Genomic DNA, 24048 nt, shown 5'->3' with positions numbered 1-24048 from the left:
CATGCTCGTGACATCACCCAGGACTTCCTAACACGGATGCTGACTTCCTCTTAATTCAGGACAGACTTTAGGTGTGCTTTTAATTCTTCATGTGTATTTTGTTCCTTTTGCGTAGTCAATGCAGGTATGGTAGGAAGTTGGTCTCCATTGTATACAGTGCAATGCAAACCTCATCTACAGAATGCCTACAGGTCTCCGGTGGGCCCTCTGCTTTCTGGTGCTTTGTGGCTGCTGTGACTTCGGGCCGGGGCCTGAGGAGGGTCTTAGCCCCCTTATGATGCTGTTCCTACCTGGGGGGGGGGTCTGCCTGTCGGCAGTTACAGCGGCAGACAGTCCTCACTGTCTGTGTGTGGTACAGGGGTTCAGAGGGGCTGCAGTTTGCAGAGGGCCAGTGGCTGGGAGAAGACCCGAATCCCAACCCCTCAGTATCAGCCTCCGACAGGTGCATGCGCCTCTGCTGGGGAGGAAGAGGAGGGTTTACATGCAGGTTCTTCCCTCCACATTAGCGGCACCCCAGTATGCACCGATGGCCCCAGGACGGCACGCGGGGAGCACGCCCACTCTCCTACTCCTGCCTGCCTTGAGGAGGGAGAGGATGCGAGGGCCTTGCTGGGAGCCCTGGGAACCCACCTGCCCACTCCGTGGCCATTATCCTGTCATCTCTCACCTATGCAGGAGCCGGAAGGGCAAGGCTCCTGCTCATGACCCCCATCGCTGTTTGCCAATGTGGGAGACAAAGCACTAGGAACCCGAGGAGGCAGGAGTGGCCGCCTGAGGCCCAGGGAGGGGCGGTGTTGCAATCTGGAGTGGGACTCTGGGGGAGGAGCTGTCAGGGGATTTGGGCACTGCAACTGGACATGTCGCCGCCCTGGCTATGACGAGTCACTGTCGTCTCCTGCTCCAGGGAGTTAGGTGGGCAGATCAGGCAGGAACACCCACTCCCAGCTCCTGCATTGGAACTCCACCCCCTCACCTGTCAATCCAGGACACCCGCTGTCCCATGATGCATCTGTGTCTCATCTGAGACCAGGAAGGAGGAGACGCCACGATGGCCACGTGGAAGTTAAGCTGTACCTGGGGGTGCCACGGAACTCCCAGAAAGCCTCTCCCACACTAAACTCCACCTTGTTTGCATGGCCACGCCCTCTACCCCCGTAAAGGGGACTGCTCCGCGTGGACTCACCCTTTCCCCTTTCGGCCCGTGGGCCATGCTCTGTGGCCTCCCTCACTCCTCATAGGCAGCTCCCTGGCCCACTCATGACCGCTGTCTCTGTGTGGGATCACCCACACTCAGGTGTGCCTGTGTATCCACTCTCTCACTTGTATTTTTATTTATTTATTTGAAAGGCAGAGTTACAGAGATGGAGGGGAGAGAGAGAGAGAGGGAGAGAGAGAATCTTTATCTTCCATCTGCCGGCTCACTCCCTAAACAGTCATGATGGGTGGGGCCGAGCCAGGCAGAGGCCAGGAGCCTGGAACTCCATCTGGGTCTCCCACGTGGGCAGCAGCTACCCAAGCACTTGGAGCCAATTCTCCACTGCCTTCCCAGGTACAGGAGCAGGGAGCTGGATTGGAAATGGGGCAGCCGGCACTCATGTAGGATGCCAGCGGCAGCTTAACCGATGCACCAGCTCCACATTCACTTTTAAATAAACCCTGCTTTCACCTGGGCACTGTATCTATGCCTCTGTTTTGAGGTCTTGTGTCTGTGGGGTCAGGAATTTGGAATAAGAGTTGAGATACTCATGTCCCTCACATGCAGATACGGAGATGAGGCAGAGAGAGGTTAGCAAATGTGCCCAGGTTACACGGCCAGGACACCAGGAGCTGGGATTCCCACTCAGAATCCATCAGGCATGCCATCCTCCCCCTGCCTCTAAGCCCTGCCCCTTCTTCCCTGATGGGATCTAACAACTGAAGGGGGCGTGGTCTCCCCTTCTACTGACTGTTCCAGGAAACAGAACAGGCCTCCAGTCACTTGGCAACAGGGCCCAGGTTCAGAGAGTGAGGTCATTACACACTGATGTGGATCGTGTCAACAGCGACGACCGCACCCTGGCTGCTGTTCCTAGCATTGCAGGTGGCGTGCGGCTGCACCTGTCCTGGCAGTGGCCCTGGGTGGGTGTCTGAGCGGGGAGGGAAGGCCTAGCACTTGGCTGTGCACCTGCAGGCTACACTACATTCATAAAGCATACTTTTCCTTCTTCAACGGCAGCCAAATCCTAGCTTATTGTAACTTTTTAACTTTATAAACATTTACATTAAACCTTTTTCCTCTTATACTAACTGCTTAAAATACATTGTGATGTTTATCTTTCTCTATATCCTTAATCTGTTACTATTTTCTATTAAAAAATTTTTTTAAGATTCATTTATGGCCGGCGCCACAGCTCAGTAGGCTAATCCTCCACCTGTGGCACCAGCACCCCGGGTTCTAGTCCCGGTCGGGGCGCCGGATTCTGTCCCAGTTGCCCCTCTTCCAGTCCAGCTCTCTGCTGTGGCCCGGGAGTGCAGTGGAGGATGGCCCAAGTGCTTGGGCCCTGCACCCCCATGGGAGACCAGGAGAAACACCTGACTCCTGGCTTCGGATCAGCATGGTGCGCAGGCCGCAGCAGCCACTGGGGGGTGAACCAACAGTAAAGGAAGACCTTTCTCTCTGTCTCTCTCTCTCACTGTCCACTCTCCCTGTCAAAAAAAAAAAAAAAAGATTCATTTATTTATTTGAAAGGCAGAGTTAGAGAGGCAGAGAGAGAGAGAGAGAGAGATAAAGGTCTTCTATCCACTGGTTCACTCTAAATGGCTACAACAGGGCCATCTGAAGCCAGGAGCCAGGAGCTTCCTCCAGGTCTCCCATGCAAGTGTTGGGGCCCAAGGACTTGAGCCATCTTCTACTGCTTTCCCAGGAGCATTAGCAGAGAGCTGGATTGGAAGTGAAGCAGCTGGGATTCGAACAGGTGTCCATATGGGATGCTGGCACTGCAGGCATCAGCTTAACCCATTATGCCACAGCACTAGCCTCTATTGTTAAAATGTTTAATATTTAAAAATTTTATTAAAAAAACACTAAGACACAGGGCTGGCATTGTGGCACAATGGGTTAAGCCACCGCTTGTGACACCTGCATCCCATATTGGAGTGCTGGTTTGAATCTTGGCTACTCTGCTTCTGATCCAGCCTTCCTGCAAACTGGAAAGGAGAAGGTGATGGCCCAAGGACGTGGGCCCCTGCCACCCACGTGGGACACCAGGTTAGAGTTCGGGGTTCCTGGCTTTGGCCTGGCCCAGCCCTGGCTGCTGTGGGCCTCTGGGGAGTGAACCAACAGATAAGTGATCACTCCCTTTGTGTTGCTCTGCCTTTCAAGTAGATGGAAATAAATAAGCATCAATTTAAAAAAAAAAAAGCAAGTAATCCACAAATCCACAAAATATACACAGGGTCAAGATCACCATCACCGGCGTCACCTCCACGCCTCGTGCCCCTGGAAGGTCTCTGGGACAGGAATAGGCACGGAGCACTCCCGAGGGCCTGCTGAGGCTGGTTACACAGTGGAAGGTAAATGCTCTCCGATTACAACGGCAAGTAGAGTACAGGCAGCACTCACTGGTTCATTGTCATGACCCAGGGTCACGGACCGTGCACAGCGTTCTGTCCCCGCTCTCACCCTCTCGCCGGGCTGCCAGTCCAGGTGTGTTTTCAATAGCAGCAGCGCACACACGGGAGTGACACCTCTCGCTGTGACGTCACAACAGCTGTGGCATCCCTAAGCGCCAGGAATTTTCCGGGTCCATTACAATCTCGCGGGACCACTGTCCCCCACGTGGTCTGCCACTGGCTAGAATGGTGTGTGTCTGGGGACACAGCCTGCCGGCTCCCTGTGGACGGCCCACCGCACCACCCGAAGGTGGGCTCCTGTGACTCACTGCTCTCCCTGGCACAGGGGACAATGCTGGGCACACAATAGGTGCTCGTGTTCCCGAATGAATGAACAAACGGAAGAACCTCAAACCCAGCTGCTTCCCAGCTCCTACAGGCTCAGCAACCCCGACCTGGGCAAGCAGGCTGACTGCGGGCAGGGGCACCTGAGCGGACCAAGACAGAGATCTTCCATCCTCTGGTTCACTCCCCAAATGCCTGCAACAGCCAGGGCTGGGCCAGGCTGAAGCCAGGAGCCCGGAGCTCCACCAGATCTTCCGTGTGGGTGGCAGGGGCCCAGTGACTTGAGCCATCACCTGCTGCCTCCCAGGATGCACATTAGCAGAAAGCTGGGATTGGGAGCAGAGGCAGGACTTGAACCTGGCACTTGGATGTGGGATGGGGGACCCAAGCGGCGGCTTATCCGCTGCCCCCAAGGCCCGCCCGTTTTCTGGATTCTGAGTCCCAGCGTTCAGCCATTTTTGGGGAGCAGTGCTGGAAGGCCTATCTGGGGGCCCCATGAGTGCAGACTGAGACACAGTGGGGAGACCAGCGGGGCTGACTCCCCGCCCCTCCGGCCCCCCCAGCTGGGGTGAGCTATTTAAATTCTGCATCCGCACTTACAGAGAAGAAGGCAGAAGTGCATGTTTAGGGGGCTCTCCATAGGCAGGAACCACTTTCCTCTGCACTCAGTTCTCAAGCTGAGCTGACAGACTCCCATTTTACAGTAAAGCAACTGAGGCCCAGCGGGGGGGGGGGGGGAACAGGTCCAAGGTCACAGGGCTGGGAAGTGGCAGAGCCAGGATTTGAACCCATGGACTCTGGAGCCCAGCTCCTTAACCATCGAGCCACACTGCTGCTTTCCCTGCAGCTGCCAGGTCCCTTGGGGAGGGCCCGGTGACGTCACTGGCACCCCAAGGCTACCCCTCTTGTCGCTGAAGGAGTTCACTGCTCCGTCAGGCTGCAGGAGGTACTGGGCTCTTGACCTTGGGGGTGGGGTGGGGGCAGGAGGCAGGGTTGCCCTCCTGGACCACCCAGTGCCCAGCCTCAGAGAAGGGGCCGCATCTCTCTGGGGCAGTGGGGACAGCCACCCAGAGGAGGAGCCGGAACAGAAGAAGCCAAAGGAAAGATGCTGAGCTTGGTCCACCGGGCAAAGGGGCCTGCCTGCCTCCCCGCCACCCCCGCCCTCCGCCAGGGTCACTCTGTCGGTCCCCTGGGGATGTCAGAGGCTCTCCCCACCCCCTCTGTGACTGCAGGCCCCTGGGAAGGGCTGGGTGCAGGAGCCTTGGAAACCCGTAGGGCCCTTCCCGCCGCCCGCCTGCCAGCCGCCCTCCCTGGCTGCCGCAGAAGCTATAAAAAGCACAGCCTTCAACAATAGGTGACATCACCCAGCAGCAGCAAGAACCGGATTCTGCCAGCTGCCAGGGAGAGCTACGGCCCCCACCCATCCCTCAGGATGGAGGCTCCTGGGGACGGGTGCTCCACGGGACCTGGGGGCTGCAGGGTGGACTCTGGGGAGGCTGGGGGTGGGGGTGGGGCAGATCTGGGGACCCAGGCATGGATTTCACTAGGCTCTAGGGGATGTGGGAAAGGAGCCAGGGGAGTGTGGGGGTGGGGGACTTGTCGGACCCCTGCAGTGCCTCCAAATGTTCCCAGATAGGCGAGGGTGGCAAGAGAGGGGGGGGGGCTGTGGCTGGGGCCCTGCCCAGCGCAGGGGTGGGGTATAGTGCTTGGCCCTTGTCTGTGCCGCTGGCCTCCCGCCTTTGCTCCGATGCCATCATGGGCGTGCAGTCAGTCGGCCATTCAGGCAGGAGTGGGCGGAGGGGAGAGCTTAGCAAGAGGCTGGAGCCTCGAGGTGCTTGGGTGGAGGCAAAGAGGCCGGCAGCCTCTGCCCCGGGGCCTGGCCAGGAAGGCCACCCCGTGGGAGCACAGGGTGTGGGATGGACCAGCTCTGTGTCCATTTCCTTTCCTGCAGGACGTGGGCCTCTGGCCAGCAGTCAGGAACCACGCCCAGGACCCAGGGCCCCTCTCGCCTCTGTGCACCCTTCTTCGGGGGGGGGTCTGGTGCACCAGTGCCAAGGGCCCTGCCCTCCCCCACCCCAGCTGACACCTGAGGGCTGGCGTGGGGCGGAGCTGCGGCTTCTGGGGGCAGCTGGCCAGATGGGCGGAGCCAGAGCTTTAAGCTCCTCTAGGATCCGGAGACATAACGGGCTGGTCTCTGGATCGCCTAGCCCTCTCCCTTCACCCCTTCTGGAGGCCCGCCCTCCCCGAATCTCCCCTTCTCAGCACTGATGTGCAGAGCAGTCCGTGTGTAGCTAACTCAGGGCCCGCCTCCTCCAAGAAGCTGGCCGGGACTCCTCCACGCCCCTGGGCCGGCTTCTCGATGCCTGGGAGCGCGCAGGTCTCCCGCATACCACACCCAGTGGGGTCCGGCTCACGCTGCGGCCCAGCCTCTCCTGCCTGCTGAGCCCCTGCCCACGGCTCCAGCGGCACAGATGTTCCGGAGCGGCACCTCGCACTCCCTCTGGGTCTCTGCCTATGCTGGGTCTTCCGGGACTCCCTTAATCCTTGTTCTGCCAGCCAGGGTCCTGCTTCTCCCAGGCCCAGCTCTCCCTAACCCTGGCTTCTCCTCTTTGCACCTTGCTCAAGACCCTTGGGTGCACAGCCCTTGGTTTGGCTTTGGGTGGATGCACTGCCCTGCCTCTCTGTGGGGGCTGTCCCCAGAGCAAGAGGAAGACTGGCAGGTGTTCATGAGGTGCCAGGCACCATGCTAGCCACAGGTTTCCTTGTCTAACGGATGAACAAAAGCGAGGCTCAGAGAGGTTAAGCAACACACCTTGGTCACACAGCTGCTAAACAGGAAGCTGAGATTCAGTCTGGGTCCACCACCTAATACAGGTGCACTGTCTTTGGGCTCCAGTCACCAGGAGGGGACATCACCAAAGAGAACGCTTGGTTCCAGGGCTTTCCTGCACACACCAAGGACGTCTTATTTAATGCTGGGGTTCTGGAGCAGAGGTGCCTTGCAGGTGGAGTTAAGTTACCAAATGAACTTGGCCGTGACTCACACGGAGGCAGGTGCAAACTTCGGAGGAGCTAAGGTGGCCAGCAATTCTGGGAGCCCTGGTCTAACCTTTCCCTGCCCTGTACCAATATGGACCCTGCTCTTCTCCGTCCAGCGGGGTCCCATGGGGAGACAGGAGACCCCAGGAAGGGCCTGAAGCTTCTGGCAGCACATGGCTCTGGAGCCAGCAGCCCCGCGTAAACCCTTGCTCCTCTCCTTCCTGGTCCTCAGCCCTGAGCCTGTCTCACAGAGCAGCCAGAAGTGCTAAGTACATGGAAGGTGCCCAGCCCAGAGCGGGTGGAGGAACGTGGTAAGAGACAGCTCCGCTTTTTAGGGGTGTCAGCTTCCTGCTGGTTGTGACAGTGATGAGCAGGCCAGGTCAGGGCCAGCTGTGGTCGTGCCCTCCTTGTGGGGCTCCCTGTGTCCAGGAGTGGACGGGCAGTGCCTCTGCCCACCTAGTGTTCTCACACACTGACCACTGAGCTCCCCAGCTCCTCCCAGCACGATCTGACTCCTTCCCTGCCCGAGAGGCAACTGACTGCGCTGCTCCCCTGGCTCCATCACCCCTCCTGGGCTCCACCATTCTGTAGCCCTGGTCTGCCTGGGTCCTGACCCCTGATGGCTGTCCTCTGGTCACTTGGGTTCTGGGGGGCCATCTGCACCGCCAGTTCTTGCTCTCTCTCTCTCTCTCTGCTCACATGGGCCCTGCCTTGGTCACTGCTGTCTCCAGCTGACGTGGTCCTTGTGACCATCAGCAGCAGGTGAGGCCCCCTCCACTCGACTGTGCCAGCTGACCTGACCCCTGCCTTGTGAACCGATGGGGACCGTGCTCTGTGGCTCTCTCACGTTCTTGGGGTACATAAGTTGGGCTACATGCATGCATTCATTCATTCACACATCTGCCTGTCTTTCTATCCATCCATCTATCCATCCACCCGTGATCCAAACATCTGCCTACCCGGTTGTTGTTCCTACCCTTCCTCTGATTATGTATCAACCACTCATCCATGGTGAGTGGTCCACCCTCTCCAGCATCTACGAGGTAGCAGATCCTGTACTGGGTTCAGAACTTAAAAGGCCATGGTCTCTGCTCTCAGAGGCTCATGGTCCAGCCTGGGAAGACGACAGACAGGAGCCCTGAAGTTCCTTCTGATCGCAGCATCCTGGGAGCTCCCCGGGGAGGCGCCTGTGGCCTGCCTTTGCCTGCGGCCGGCAGGGCCCGGGCTGATCTGCTTCCCCTGGGAACACCAGGCCCCCTCTTGCTAGCTCAGCGGAGACGCTGCAGTCCCCGAGGGCTTCCACGCTGCTGCTGCTGCTGCTGCTTGGGGCAGGGAGTGGGGACAGCAGGGGGCCCCTCTCCAGAAACCTGAAAGCCAAAGCCATCGCCCCTACTGAGAGAAGGGTGGCCAGGAAGCGCCCCCCAGCCCACTCTCCCCGGCTTCCTCCGCGGACACACGGAGCTCCAATTCAGAGCCACCGGTGTGGCTCCTTGGACAAGTCACAGGGATTCTCTCAGCCCAGTGTCCTTCCCCAGCACCTCCGGCTCACAGGGAGCACTTCCCTCCAGGGCCACCTTCTCACCCTTTGGGGGCGCAGGCGAGGGCTGAATCACACATTTTAATTTTTGGTTTCAATTCTCACTTCCCAAATCAACACCTGCAGACGCAATCACACCGAAGGCACAGACCTGTCAAATACTCCATGGATTTGCTCCCACCCTGCTTCTTGGACTCCCTTCCTATCCCGGGGGCCACCTGGAGGGGTGAGGAAGAGGAAGGCAGGAGGGCCTGGGCAGGGGGGTATGAAGGGAGGCCTCCGGGAGGAGGAGGGACACTTGCACTCACCGACGTGTCCTCGGAGCACGAGGCGATGACGGTGTCGATGAAGGGGTTCCATTTGATGTCCAGCACGTTGCCTTGATGGCCACAGACCTTGGGGTAGTTGGGCTCAATCCTGCCGGTCTGCAGAGGGGAGGGAGGGGGTTAATGTGGTGGCCCTGGGGTGGCCCTGAAAGCACAGCCCTCTTTCCTGGGCTTCTCAGCCAGGGTGGGGCCCTCCGGAGCTCCTGCCTCGTCCCCCCGCCCCCCGCCACCTGCTCCGTCAGGTGGCCACAGCAGGTTTCCCAGCAGCCTCGAGCCCAAGTTGGGCCCTTGACCATTGCGGGGCACTGAGGCAGGTGTTTAGGTTGTTGTCCGAAACACCGAGAAACTGGCCCCAGCCCCGAGCCCAACTCCCTACATAGAGGCTGAGGCTGTCCCCCGGGGACACCACCCCTGCTCTCCCATGGCCCCGGGGCAAGGCTGTGCCCGCCCCCTTGGCACGCTCCAGCTCATCACCCTGGCCCTCAGGGCTTCTCTCTTTGGGATGCCCCCTGGCCTCATGGACCCTGGCTCAGGGCACTCCCCGTGGGAATTCCTTTGCTACCCCCAGGGCAACCCCAGTGTGGAGTTGGCAAAACAACTGGACTGGCAGGTCCTGGAGGACCCACCGATGTTATGCGTTTTTCAGGTTCCTGCTGAGCCAACTGCTCTGAGGCCGCGTGGGCCTCCTGCTTGGCTTGATGGCAGAGCGGGCCCGTGGCAGGTCCCCACAACCCCCTTCTGTGCGAGGGAGGAAAAGGTGCCTCTACCTCTAGTAGTAGCATTTCCAGCGAGGACGTCACCACCCACGGAAACAACCACTGCGTGGTGGGCAGCACAGGCCTCCCCCTCCCATGCACACGCACCTGCTGTTCCAGCTGCCCACACCCCACCCCCCACCCCGGCCACTTTATTCATTTTAAGACTTATTTTTTTTTTAAGGCAGAGTCTCACACACACACACACACACACACACACACACGGAGCGAATGAGACGGGGGGGGGGGTCTTCCATCTGCTGGTTCACTCCCATTTGGCTGTAACGGGCTGGGCCAGAAGCCGGGAGCTTCATCCGGGTCTCACACGTGGGCGGCAGGGGCCCACTTATGCCATCTTTCACTGCTTTCCCAGGTGTACTAGCAGGGAGCTGGATTGGAAGCGAAGCAGCCGGGACATAAATTGGCGCCCATATGGGAAGCCAGTGTCACGCATGGCTGCTTTACCTGCTACGCCACAGTGCCAGCCCCAATCCACTGGTTTAATCCCGCAGGGAGTCCAGGAACTGAGCGAGAGCCACCTGGCTCCCGGCTCTGTGCACTATGAACAATCCACTTCTTTCTCCCGCCAGCCCAGGGTCAGGGATGGCCTGGCGCTGGGCGAGCGGACCCAGTTTTGAGGGTCCTGTCCCACCTACTTCTTAGCATCACTGTGAAAATCAAAAAAGCTGACGTGCTTAGCTTTACACAACACTTAGTGTAAAGATCATCACCAGGGTGATACCAGCGTATTTGACAGAGCTTGCTAGTACCACTCAGATGTCACCTCCTCCAAGAAGTCTTCCCCAGTGCCTCCCCTGTGTTATCCCAGCATTCCGTGTGTCCCTCTGTGTGAGCAACCAGGGACCGGCTCTGTGTCTCTATTCCTCACGGGCCTGACACACAGCAGGTGCACAGCAGAGGCCCTGTGACATCGTGGGAGGGGAAAGGCTGAACAAGGGGTGCGTGCGTGTGGGGGTGACAGAGCTACAAAGGCAGCAGGGCAGGGAGGGGGCTAGAGGCAGAAGCTGGGCCTCCATCCTTCCAGGCTTTTGAGCGAGAGCTTTTTGGGGTATGAGGTTGGCATTGGAGGGGAGAAGGCCAGCAGCTACTGCCTGCACCGCCCACAGGTGCCTCGGGGAATCACCAGGAGCGAGGGGACCACCGCTGCCGGCCCCGGTACTGCGCCTGGCACTTCCCTGGGCGACAGCAGTTCCAGAGCAGGAATCCTGCTCTTAACCTCTGCCCACTTCCTGCCGCCTCTCCGTCAGCTCCTTCTCAGATCTTCCCATCTTTATTATTTTATTTAAATTTATTTATTTGAAGGGCCGAGAGAGAGAGAGAGATCTTGCATCTGCTGGTTCACTCCCCAAATGACGGCAATGGCTAGAGCTGGGCTAGGCCAAAGTCAAAAGCCAGGAACTCCATCCGGGTCTCCCAAGTGTGCGACAGGGGCTGAAGCGCTCAGGTCATCTTCTGCCTTTCCAGGCGCATTGGCAGGGAGCCGGATTGGAGGCGGTATAGTTGAGATGGGAACTAGCGCTCCGTTATGGGATGCGGGAGTCTCAAGCGGTAGCTGCTTCTGTTGTATCACAGTGCCAGCCCCTCATGTCTTTTGAGACATAGTAATAATGTTATTTTGAATTTTCTTTTTTTTTTTTTAAAGATTTATTTGAAAGGCAGAGTTACAAAGAGAGATGAGAGATAGAGATAGATTGATAGATAGATAGAGAAAATATCTTCCCTCTGCTGGTTCACTCCCCAAATGGCTGCAACAGCCAGGGCTGGGCCAGGCTAAAGCCAGGAGCCAGGAGCTTCTTTCGGGTCTCTCACGTGGGTGCAGGGGCCCAAGCACGTGGGCCATCTGCTGCTGCCCTACCAGGCACATTAGCAGGGAGCTGGATCAGAAGTGGAGCCACCAGGACTGAACCAGTGTCCATATGGGATGCTGGTGCTGCAGGCTGCAGCTTACCCTCCTTTGCTATGGCACCAGCCCCTATTGTTAATTTTCATAAAAACATGCAATTTAGGCCCAAAGTGAGGCAGCTACAGGCACAGTCACCCAGGTGTGACTCCTCCAGGTGAGCTTTTTGCACCTTACCGCTCCCGGTGGCCAGCCCCGCTCCCGCAGCCCCACCTGCTTCCATCGCTCACGCGTCTTCTGCCAGCGCCCGGCTCCTTCCATCCGATCGCAAAGGCTGTACTTGCAAAGCTTTGCACCAAGCTCTTGGCACCCAGCCCAGCCCAAGCAAACCGGAGGAACACCCAAGCAGTCTGTAGGTGGCCATCCGCTGCAGGAGCATCCAGCCAGCAGCGCGCGTGGGAGGTGGCGCTGGCGGGACAGGCTGGGCACTGTCACAGCAACCAACTCAGATGGCAGAGGGAACCCAGGCAGAGCGGGCAGAGGCCAGAGCCCCGCAGCACGGAGGGAACCGGCCCTCGGGAGCCCAGCAGGGTCCTGAGGGCATGCTGGCTTGCAGGGGGCCTCTGTACACAGCGCGGGCCTCCCCCGTGGGGTGGGTAAGTAAGACTTCCGTGACTGAAGCCTCCCGAGGTGGCAGCGCCCGCACCGCGCGCTCCGCATGGCAGCCCCGGAGGAAAGGAGCCCCCTTTTCCACCCCACAGCTTTCATTTTCCTGTTCGTGTGCTCGGCGTCCACAGCAATTTTGTTTGAAAGATGAGTTCTGTTGCTAAAAAGGGATGTGTGAAAACCACTTTCTGTTTAACGTTTTTATTTATTTATTTGACAGGCAGAGAGAGCGAGAGAGCGCGAGCGAGAGTGAGCGAGAAAGAGCTCCTGTCCACGGGTTCACTCCCCAAACGCCCCATCCCAGCTTCTGGGGCATGAAAAGGAGATGTTGCCAAAGGCAGGCTTGGAAGAGACTTGGTGAGGCAGTCTGTAGTGCAGTGGGTAAAGCCGCACCTGCTGTATGGGCATCCCATATGGGTGGCGGTTCAAGTCCTGACTGCTCCACTTCCGATCCAGCTCCCTGGATGGCCTGGGAAAGCAGCAGAAGATGGCCCAAGTCCTTGGAACCCTGCACCTGCGTGGGAGACCTGGGTGGATTTCCAGACTCCTGACTTTGGGCTGGCCCAGCCCTGGCTGTTGGGGTCATTTGGGGAGTGAGCCAGTGGATGGAAGATCTCTCTCTCTATCTTTCTCTCTCCTTTTCTTTATGCCCCCGTCTTTCAAATAAATAAATCTTTTTTTTTTTCAAAAAAGAAAAGATTTGCCTGCTCAGCACTATACAGTATCTCTGCTAAACAGCTGGAACACACTTAACCAACCTCCAGAACACAGAGAGTAGTTAAAGAATTATGAAGTGATGAATTATTAATATTTAGTGGCCCTGTTTTTGCGATAATCTAGTTACACGTATGTTAATATGATTTAATTTTAAATCATGGCCATCTTTAACCACTGGCCTGCAAAACTCCTGAGAATTTAAGAAGAAGCTCCCGTGAGCAGGTACAGCTGACTCCAGCACACCCCAGCACAAGCTGACTGTAGCACCGGCATCCTATATGGATGCTAGTTCGAGTCCTGGCTGCTCCACTTCTGATCCATCTCCCTGCTATGGCCTGGGAAAGCAGTGGAAGATGGCCCAAGTCCTTGGGCTCCTGCACCCCTGTGGGAGACTCGTAAGACGCTCCTGGCTCCTGGCCTTGGCCTGGCCATGGGCTTTGTGGTTCTATTAGACTTCATGAGCTCTGCATGCTATTTTGAGAGAGATAAAAATTAAAGAACAGCAGGTTAAGCCGCTGCCTGTGACATCGCATCTGAATCAGCACCGGATCAAGCCCCAGCTGCCTTGCTCCCAGCCCTGCTCCCTGCTAATGTTCCTGGGAGGCAGCAGAAGATGGCCTAAGCACCTGCGCCCTGCCACACACGTGGGAGGCTCGGCTGGCCCAGCCCCAACCGATGCAGCTGTGAGTGAACCAGCAGATGGAAGGTCTCTGTCTTTCTCCGCCTCTCCTCCCCCTCTCTCCGTCACTCTACCTTTCAAATAAATAAAATAAATTATAGAAAACGAAATCACATTTTCAAAGAGTAGTTCCTGCCATATCGATGGCTAAAGCTCTAATGGCTAGTGAAACAGAACCAAGTTAGATACATATTAAATTATCAATAATTTAATTATTAAATTAAATGTACATAATTAAGGTAATCGCTAACTTAGTAATTAAATTAAATTAAAATTAAGATTGTGTATTAAAAACACACCATCTTCAAAAAGCCACATCAGAAAGTTACTGGCGGCCACCATTGGCTACTGTGTATTATTAGTGGCCTGATCTTCTGTAATGAACGCTTTGATCTGTCATTTAAAAGATAGATGGGGGCTGGCGCTGTGGCGTAGTGAGTGAAGCCGCCGCCTGCAGTGCTGGCATCCCATATGGGCACTGGTTTGAGTCCCGGCTGCTCCACTTCCAATCCAGCTCTCTGCTGTGGCCTGGGAAAGTAGTGGAAGATGGCCCAAGTCCTTGGGTCCCTGCACCCGCGTGGGAGACCTGGAAAAAGCTCCTGGCCCCTGGCTTCTATCGGCCCAGCTCCAGCCGTTGGAACCAATTGGGGGGTGAACCAGCGGATAGAAGACCTCTCTTTCTCTCTCTCTCTCTCTCTTTCTCTCTCTCTCTCTCTTTCTCTCTCTCTCTCTCTCTCTCTCTGCCTCTCCTTCTAGCTCTATGTAACTCTGCCTTTCAAATAAATAAATAAATAAATAAATAAATTTTTTTTTTAAAAAAGAGAGATGTTAATAACAAAAGTCAAACACTCTGTATGTAGCCTTGACTGAAAATCCCCTCTGTTCCGGGACCTTCCCCAGAGGAGCCGCCCCTGCTGTGTCGCCCAGATGTGCTTGGCTCAAGGCTTTTGTGGACCAGAAATGCATTTGTTCACAGAACTGGGGGACTTGCACCCGGCCCCTATTTCAGCTAAATCCATGTTCCTTTAAGTCATGGGGGAACGCAGTTGTCAACCCTAGAAGTCGTCCCCGGTCACCCCGCCTGGCACTACGGCTGGGGTGGAGTCTCGTGTTCCACAGCGGGGCTGCCCTCACCCGGCTGTGCACTTCACAGCTCTTAGGGATGTGCCCTCGTCTGCAGGCTCAGCCGGGGTCCCCCGGTCCTCTGTGCTAGGCGGGGGCCTTTCTCAGAGCCCGGACACTGGGAAAAAGGTCCCAATGGGCAGATGCTGAGTGACAGGAGTCACTCACGGTGTGTGAGTGTGCATGGGTGTGAGTGTTAGAAAGTGCACGAGTGTGTGCATGTGAGTGTATGAATGTGCAAGTGTGTGTGTGTGTGTGGCAATGTTCAAGTGGGGGGGTTGTGTGCAAACGTGACTGTGCATTTGAATACAACACTGTGCTGTGTGAGTGTGTGTGTGTGTCCCAGTGTGCTGTGCCAGTGTGTGAACCTGTGAGTATGTGTGTCTCTGAATGAGTGTCTTTGTGGGGATGTTTGAGCGTTTGTGTTTGTGAGCACGTGTGCGTATGTGTGTGACTATGTTCGTGTGTGAGAAAGTGAATGAGTCTGTGTGTGTGTGTGAGTGTGTCTATGAATGTGTGAGTGTGTATGTGAGTGTGTGGAGATGTTGTATTTGTGAGCATGTGTTTGTGTAAATATGAGTGTGTGAGAATGTGTCTGTGAATGAGTATGTGAGCGTGTGTGAGAATGAATGTTTGTGTGTGAAAGTATGTGGGAATGAGTTGTGGGAATGAGTGTGAATGCATGTGAGTGAATGAGTATGTGTGTGAATGAGTGTGCATATTGTGAATGAGTGTGTATGTTTGCAAATCTGAGCGTGAGTGTGTTAATGTACATGAGTGTATGAGTGGGTGAATGAGTGTGAGTGTGTGTGCACGTGAATGTGTGTGCATGAGTGTATGTGAGTGTGTAGGTGCATGAACATGTGTGTGAATGAGTGTGTATGTTTGAGTGTGTGTGAGTGTGTGTGTGAGTGTATGTATCAATGTGTGTGTGAGTGTGTTTCTGGCAAGGGCTGCCTGGCTCTGTCCACCCCTCCCTGCAGACCTCAGAGCTCCTGTCTGTCCCTGGGTGCCCCCGACGCCTTGCCCGGTGCGGACATCCATTCAACACCTGTGGGAAGGGCGTGGATGGCGTCTGTAACGTGGTGTCCCAGCAGGTGCCTGCTCTCTGTCCCGGGGGCTCAGTCTGTCAGGCGAGAAGGACTAAGAACGGGACACTTGCGGTGCAGGAGGCTGAGGGCTGTGTCCCCATGGGACGGACCCCGGGGACCATGCGCTGGAGCCTGGGAAACCAGGGCAGCTTCCCCAGACAGACACCAAAGACTCAACCCAGCCAGGGAAGGGGGTCGGCAGCACGTGCAAAGGCCCAGTCCCTCTGCGGAAGTCCAACAGGGAGAGAGAGGTGAGGCAAGGAGAAAGGCCCAGGTCAGAGCGCCGGGGAGCTCACTGGCCCGTGCCTGGAGCCAAGACTGCATCCCAGTGGCAACGGGGAGCCACTGATGGTTTAAGGCAGGAGAATGGACTGCAGTAGGACCCAGAAGAACGCCGGGCAGTCACAGCATAGCCAGAACCATGTTACGCATGGGAGCCCAAGGGCCCAAGGAGGGGCACCCCCTGCCCCATGGAACACAGCCCTGGCGGGGGTCTTGCTGGAGCAAGGTCCCCTGGGACGCCCAACCCGCAAGGCCATCTGGGATGCTGCTCCCCTGCCGAGTTAGCCAAACTTTCTGATCCATGCATCTTTCTATGGAATGAACAGAGAGGCTACACAGTTCTCCAACAAGCCACAAACATCTTGGTCAGGCCCTTTTTAAATCAAACAAATTGAGAGGCAGGGAAAGAGACAGAGAGCCCCTAAGTCCCCAACAACAGGGGCTGGGCCAGGCCAAACCCAGAAGTCAAGAACTCAATTCGGGTCCCCGACGTGGGTGGCAGGAACCCAAGTACTCAAGCCATCACGGCCGCTCCCAGGTCTGGGATGCCAGGCAGCTGGAATCAGAAACACGGCCGAGTCAAGCCCAGGCTCTCCCCTGAGGGTCGAGGGCTTCTTAACCAACATCTTTGTTGCCAGGCCATTTTATTCGTATGAAAGCTAAGGTTCCGAGATGTTCCAGGGAAGCTCACCCCAGGCGCCCAACCTTAGATCTCCCTCTCTCCCCACCACAGGGCCTCCAGGTGATCTTTTGGGGACTGGTACTAACGCCCCAGGCAGGAGCTTGTCACCTGAGCTCACGTGGCCACCTGTCACCTGAGCTCAGGTAGGACAGGTGAGGAGGCTGACCTTCAACACCTCTCCTCCCCTTTCACAGATAAGAAACCCGAGGCCCAGAGCCAGTGGCCACCCAGTCCAGGGTCCTGCAAGAACACGGAGGGGCTGGCCCTGCCACCGGCACGTGCCTGGGACACTGGCTGAGGCCACAGGGCCTCCCTGGGAGGTGGGACAAGCCCTGCACGGAGTGGGTGAGTCTGCGAGCGTCCTGGGGGATCCATCTCCCTGGGGAGCATCCTGGGAGAGACGTACAGAGCAGGGACAACTCTGGGGTCATCTCAACGGAGCACTGGCCAGCCCATCTCAGGTCCAGCAGCTCTGATGAGAGGCAGAAACTCTGCTGTCCCCTCTGTCATCTGGTCCAGGGAACGAGGAGAGGGGGAACCCAGACTGCCACCCTGACTGCTCACATGTGTACTGTGAGGTGCAAGGGATTCGTCCTGGGCCACCATTTGTGCCCCAATGGCCTGGGATCTGAGGGGGCGCCACTGAGCCGCTGCTCCAGGGAACAGAGCAGCAGCCTGGCACGTGGGGTGTTCAGCTCACCTCTGCTTCTCCCCGACTGTGTGGTCTCTGCCCCAGTCCCCACCCCTCTGGGTCTCAGTTTCTCCCTCTGCAAAGTGGGGCCATAGTTGAGAGAGAGGATACAAGTTCAGCACACCTGCCACCCACTGGGGCTTTGGGATCTGCAGCAGGCATGACTAATCGCTCGCGGAGTCCCAACTGAGCCTCGCCAGTGCTCAGCGCCGTACCCTGGGCTCTGGGCCAGTCCTTCAGAGGAAGTCTGAATGTCAGCTGGCGCCAACGTGAGCATTAGAGCTTTGACAGCTGTGAGCAAACGGGCCCGCCCTCGGTAAGCCCCTGCCTCTCCGGCCTCTCCACCCAGATTCCCGGAGGCCCCCGCACGTTAATCCCCACAGATGCCCTCACATCTGCCCCTTCCTCTCCGCCCTGCCCCCCACCCCCGCCCCCAGGATCTCCAGCAGCCTCCCAGCGGGTCCCCTGCAGCCCCAGGGCAATGCTGACCTGCTGTGGCTACCACCGCACCGGGCAGCTCTGCCAGAGTCTCCTGTGCCGTAGGGTTTTGCTCAAGGCCCCTCTGCCTCTCCCCCTGCGCTGCAGGGAGGCCACACCCCACCTCCCACCCCGCTTCTTGCCTGGAGCCCGTGACCGGGTGTCTCCAAGGGCTGGTCTCAAGCCTGGTTCTCCCAGGCCCCTCCAATCCGCAAAGCCCCCAAGTTTTCCTGCACACGAGAGCCACGGCGGGGTGGGGGGTGGTCGTTCTGGTCCCTAGCATGCAGGAATCCTAACGGAGTAAACTTCCTTTGCTTCAGCTCACTGGATACCACTTGGCCTGGGAGGGGTCCAGAGCCCCTCTCCCCCAACCTTCTCCAGTTTGCTCAACCCTGTTCGGGGGCAGGGGTCACATTTCTCAAGCTGCCAGGAGACAGACTCCACGGCGAGTGTAAGAGGACGCAGGCATCTCCCCAGGTCCCAGAGCTGAGCTGAGTGCGGCTCTCATTGTCCCTCCGGTCTGGAAGGGCCACACAGCTCCATGGCCAGGTCCTGAGCCGTGGTCTGGGAAAATGCAGTCCCCAAAGCAGGCCAGCGACAGCACCCTCCCCCCCTCCCCTGTCTCCCATCACGCCCTCCCCCGGACAGATCCACTCCTCTGGGCTTCCCCCAGCACGGTCCATCATTCCAGCCCTGCTCCTGGTGAGCCCCCTCTCCCCAGCTGTTACCAGCCTCCCTCCTCCCTGGCGCCAGGACGTGTGATACACTGAGTCACGTGTCCCACCCGAGAGCGTGGCGTCTGCCCGTCACCACCATGATCTTAAGAAGCACCTGCCATTGTGTCCATTGGACACGCGAGGGAACAGAAGCTTAGTGAGATTAAGTCACAAAGAGAAAGCTCCAACCATGTGACCGGAATGCAGACTACACCAGGAGGGGTGCTCTGTCTTGTTCCCTGCCGGAACCTCGGTGTCTGGACTTGTGCTCAACACACAGGAAACCTGCAGCTCACTTTTATTGAGTTAATGATCCACGAACTGTGTGTCCAATCAGGGCCTCCTGTGCAGTTGCCTGGACCGTGCACTGCACAACTCGAAGGGGCAGGAGACGCTCAGCGTTTTCTTCTTAAGTGAGATCGCCCTAGAGAGCTTCCAGCCGAGCGAGGGACACAGAGGAGACCCGAGAGGCACAGACACGCCGTCCACAGCCTCTGCTCGGGGTCCAGGGGTCCCTGACCACAGCTGCCAGTTGCACAGATGACGTTTTTGTTGCCAGTGGGAGCCAGCCCAGAGCACCATCCGCACTCCCCGGAGCTGGGCCACTCCTCTGCCTCGCCAGAAACCCCCACCCATTAGGAGCAGGCAGGCTCTGCAGGGGCCCAGTGCCCCCCATTCCCTGCCTCCACACCCTCCAGAGTCAGCCTGGGGGGCCGGCGCTGTGGCTAAGCCTCCGCCTGCAGAGCCGACATCCCATATGGGCACTGAATGAGTCCTGGCTGCTCCACTTCTGATCTAGCTCTCTGCTGTGGCCTGGGAAAGCAGTAGAAGATGGCCCAAGTCCTTGGGCCCCTGTACCCACATGGGAGACCTGGAAGAAGCTCCTGGCTCCTGGCTTCGGATCGGCCCAGCTCCAGCCAGTACAATCATTTTGGGAGTGAATCAGCAGGTGGAAGACACCTCTCTCCCTCTCCCTCTCCCTCTCTCTGCTTCTTCTTCTCTCTCTGTAACTCTGCCTCTCAAACAAATAAATAAATCTTAAAAAAAAAAAGAGAGAGAGAGAGAGAGAGCAAGCGAGCAAGAGAGAGTCAGCCTGGGCCCTCACTCCCAGGGAAAGCCATGGGATCAGCGGGCAAGGCAGAGACCTCTGGCTAAGGCTCCCAGCCTTGTTCCCTCAGGGACATCTAAGAGGCTAGGGAAGGGGCTGGGATGCCAGTGACCTTGGAAGTGTTCCTTACCCTTACTTGTGAGCAGTCCCTGCCTCGGCTGGCCACCGCTCCCTCCCAGCCCTCTCTCTGTGCCCGCTGCTGCAGTCCGTCTACCCCGGGGGCGGGGGCGCTGGGGGAACACAGCGCTCTCCACAGTGTAGCTGTGGGTCTGCTCACACCCGTGAGGGACCCAGCAGGTGCCCTGCGTTCTGGGCTTCCGTTAGCTTCCTCGGGAGCCAATGAAAACCTGTGCCTGGCACGCAGCAAGCACTCGACGCCCAGTTACTCCCGCGGCATCTCCGACAAGAGGCAAGCTGGCCCCCTGTGGCCTGTGCTCTGTATGCACCCTGGGGTTCTGTGTCTCCCGGGACTATCATCAGATGGTGAGCTTGCCAATGCAGGGTAGGGGGATGGCGGTGGTCTTTTTAAAAAACATTTATTTATTTACTGGAATAAATATTTATTTATTGGTCCAGGCCCAAACCAGGAGTCTGGAACTCCATCCTGGTCTCCCACGTGGGTGCCCTTGGGCCATCCTCTGCTGCTTTCCCAGGCGCATTAGCAGGGAGCTGGATGGGAAGTGGAGCAGCCGGGACTCGAACCGGCAAACAAACTTCCCTCTTAGAAAGTGAGCTGCCTAAAGGATCTCATTGTAGCAACACATAGCTGCCGGACATACCTGTTCCCCAGGAGCCTGAAGCGCCCGCATGGGGGTGCAGGACTCTGTGGGGCAGAGCTGGGTGGCGGGGGAGAGCTGGGGGGGTGGACGCAGCCCCTGCCCCAGCTGCTGCACGGCCTCTGATCCAACCTGGTATCTCCCAGCGACCTGCAGTTACATTTTCTCCGACGGGAAGTGGGACATGTGGCGGCCTCACTGGAGCCTCAGGGGGACGGAGGCTCATTGGGATGGAGCCTCGGGGGGACAGAGCTATGAAGGCTGTGGGTGGTGTGTCCGGTGTCCACCGCCTCCCAGGGCACATGGTGTGGGCAGCTTGGCCCCGGATGCCACACTTGCCCATCCTGAGCCCGGCTGCTGTCTTTTGTCCCTGATGCCACCTCCTGGGGGACTCTGTGGGAGCACAGGAGCTGGGGGGTCCCTGCCCTCCAGAGCGTCCACTCGGCACCACAGGGCACCAAGGTCATGTCCCTCCGCCATGGTGCACCCAGCATCTGCAGGCAGAGCCAGTGGCACAGGACTCAGAGCCACCGTCCTGGAACAAGTTAAGTGCCCGTTTGATGTCGTTTAGGGAGGGACTATGGCCCAGGCAGTGGAGAGAGGGCACTGGGCAAGGACGCCAGCGCAGGACCTGTCTCCTGGGCCACAAACTGGGTGGGGAGAAGCATCTGTGTCCAGCAATGGGGCGCCTGTGGCTGCTGAGCCTGGGGAGCAGAGTCTGGTGTCTATGAGGCAGTGCAGGGCCTGGCTACCCAGAGCGGAGACACGGTGGCGGGGCCATGCACAGACAGAGCCACTCCTGCCTGCCAGGGCTAAGGGACAAGGCTGGGCGACGTCCCAACCCAAAGCCGCCAAGGCAATTTCCTCTCTGCCCCAGAAGGCTTTGAAGATTGGCCCCGAAATAAGCTTTGTCTCTGCAAGACAATCCCTGAGACTCCCCCGAGGCTGTGGCCTCGGTGTCCCTCCTGGCCTGGCTGTCCCGGGAAAGGGGCCCCTAGTCCCCAACCTCCTCCCCCCCACCCCACCCAATCCCCAATCTGCGCATGCGCCTGTCTCAGCTCCACCCCTGTGGCCTTGAGCCAGCTCTGTCCGTGCATGGGCCTCGATTGTACCTTCCATGCGATGAGCCTTTGTGCCAGGCTGGCCTCTGGGGCGCTGGCATTTTCTTATTGGTGGCCTCTGCTGGGCTCAGCAGGGACGGGCAGCAGGGGAGTGAGAAGAGCAAGCCGAGGGCCGCCGACGGAGCGCCCCGAGGAGCGGCAACGCCTTCCCACAGGGCCCCCAGCCCGGCAGGGACCACAGTCCGGAGGCACTGGTAGAAACACAGGTTGGCCCAGGTGTTCAGCCGAGTGGCCGGAGCTGCTGCTTAGGACGCCTGTAACCCACATCCGAGAGCGTGGGTTTGAGTCCCCGCCCTGCTCCTGACTCCAGATCCCTGCTCATGCACACCCTGTGGGGGGGGGGGGGTCTCTCCCTGCACCCTTGTGCCTGGATTCCCTAATTTTAGAGCTCAGAGACCCAAGGCTCAGGAAGGTTAATGGGTGGGCGAGCGTCCCTGTGGCACAGTGGGTAAAGCCACCGCCTGCGACACGGCCATCTTCTATGGGTGCATGTTCGAGTCCCGGCTGCTCTGCTTCTGAGCCTGCTCCCTGCGAAAGCAGCAGAAGATGGCCCAGTCCTTGGGCCCCTGCACCTGTGTGGGAGACCCGGATGAAGCTCCTGGTTCCTGGCTTCGGATCGGCCCACTGGCTGTTGTGGCCATTTGGGGAGTGAACCAGTGGATGGAAGATCTTTCTTTCTCTCTCTCTCTTCTTTTCTAAATAAATAAAAAATTTAAATACAAATATGAATAATTATATATCTATCAAAAGGGGTTAAGAGACTTGCTCCAGCTCAAAGTAGCTGGCAGAGCTGAAACGGGTGGAGGGGGGCTGTGAGGTCATCACCCGCCCCCCCTTGTTCCCCAGCACTCCCCACGCTCCCACGCTGCAGGGTGGCCCCTTCGTCTGGAAGGTGCCCCTGCCCACAGAGCTCCACGTTCCTGGGGGAGCAGTGGGGGGCGGGGGCAGGGAGGGAGGGACCCGAGGCCTCGCCCGCTCCCCATTTGTTCCTGCGAAAGCCTCCCAGATGACTGACAGCAGAGCGGCGGTGTGGGGCGGGGGGGGGGTGTTCCTGTTTCCCCCGCCATGGCTGCCTCCCTCCGATTATCTTCTGCTCTATTTCCCAATGAGAGTGGCTCACGGAGCCGAGAACGACTCTGACCTTCCAGCTTGCGCGCCGCTCAGCGCAGGATGGGGGGGGGGCGCTCTTTCTTTCTCAGCCCCAGGGCCTTGCCGCCTTGTTAAAGCCGCTCTGATTCCTGATTCCCAGCTGACTTTCCTGTGTGTCCCTGGAATTCCACCATTAGGATTTATTCCTTTGGTTGATCTCACCTCGCCACTCTTCACATGTAAACACCATGGAGGACAGCAAAGCGGGAGATGGTACAGGTCACTGTCCACTCGTTCTGAATGGGTTTTGGGAACTCACGGCAAGCAGGCATGAGGGGATGGGGTGGGGGCATTAGAAAGAAGCAATCAGGTGGCTGGGGTCAGTGCAGATGCCCAGCCTCAGACTGACCTGACAAGGTCACCGGGCATCTTCCTGATGGGCCCCTGCCCCTGTGCCCATCTCCCACCCCTCCCCCCACAGCACAAGGTCAGGCCGAGGTGGGCAGTGGCTCCAGGTCACCCAGTGGGGTAAGCGGTGACCACTGTGCCAGGGCCATGGCATGGCGGTCGGTGCCTAGTCCCGGGACTCAGTTCTGGCGACCAAGCTCACAGGAAGGGGCTGTGGGGTCCCAGGAGAAGACGGGGTTGGGGTCACATCAGTTACCTGGGGTGTGCCTGGTGCCTCTCCTGCCTTATAGACACTGCGGGGCCCACTCCGAGGTCTAGGCCCCCTCCTGGCAACAGCTGTGTGTGGGGGCACACCCCCGCCCCCGTCCCAGCCCTTGTTTCTTTTGGGGAGACTTGCTTAGCGGGACAGGGCCCTGGGGTCCCCCCCCCACAAGCAGGGAGGCGGTGCTACCGCCGTCTCGCCAGCAGAGGGCGGCCGCTGCGCTGCTCTCGGCCGGGCCCAGCCCTTCCCTTCCGCAGCTGGCTCCCGGCCCAGCCTGGCTGGCCACGGCGCCAGGCTCGCTCAGGACACCCTTCTTCATCCTGCGGGGAAAATGGGTGTCTCCTGCGAGCCTTTGCCAGAAGTACGTGCACCTGCTCCAGGGTCAGCTCTGGGAGTCGAGGACCCAGTTTTCAGGGGCCCAGAGCGCATGTCACTTATCGGGATGGATCCTTACCAAGTCCCAGGCACCTTCTAGGTGTGACCCTCAGGGCCTGGTCTCCCAGCCCCCGCCGCCAGCACCTGCGTTTGGCCCCTTAGCTGGGTGTCCTCATCACCACCTCCCTGAGCTCATCTGCAGCCCACGGGTGCACGCCCCGGGGTGCCACGCCCACAGCCCTGACTCCCACTTGTCCCTGGCAGTCCTTGGCCGCGGGGTGGGCACAGAGGAGGACCAGGTCCCTGGGGGCAGCCGGTGCCTGCCCCACCGC

At 58.3% G+C, this 24048-nt stretch overlaps 1 protein-coding gene across 2 annotated transcripts in view; it reads right to left on the bottom strand.

Moving 5' to 3' along the window:
• The window catches only part of CORO2B (coronin 2B), a 125183-nt gene that overhangs the window by 20871 nt on the left and 80264 nt on the right, over nucleotides 1-24048 (bottom strand). For both annotated transcript variants that reach the window (XM_051841569.3, XM_089310625.1), the window contains exon 3: nucleotides 8821-8937. In XM_051841569.3, coding sequence (XP_051697529.1) covers nucleotides 8821-8937 — 117 coding nt within the window. The remainder of the gene's footprint in view (nucleotides 1-8820; nucleotides 8938-24048) is intronic.

Source organism: Oryctolagus cuniculus, chromosome 12, assembly GCF_051225735.1.
Source record: "Oryctolagus cuniculus isolate XC-2025 breed Fujian yellow rabbit chromosome 12, ASM5122573v1, whole genome shotgun sequence".
NCBI lineage: Eukaryota > Metazoa > Chordata > Mammalia > Lagomorpha > Leporidae > Oryctolagus > Oryctolagus cuniculus.
This window is presented reverse-complemented; position numbering and strand designations above follow the sequence as displayed.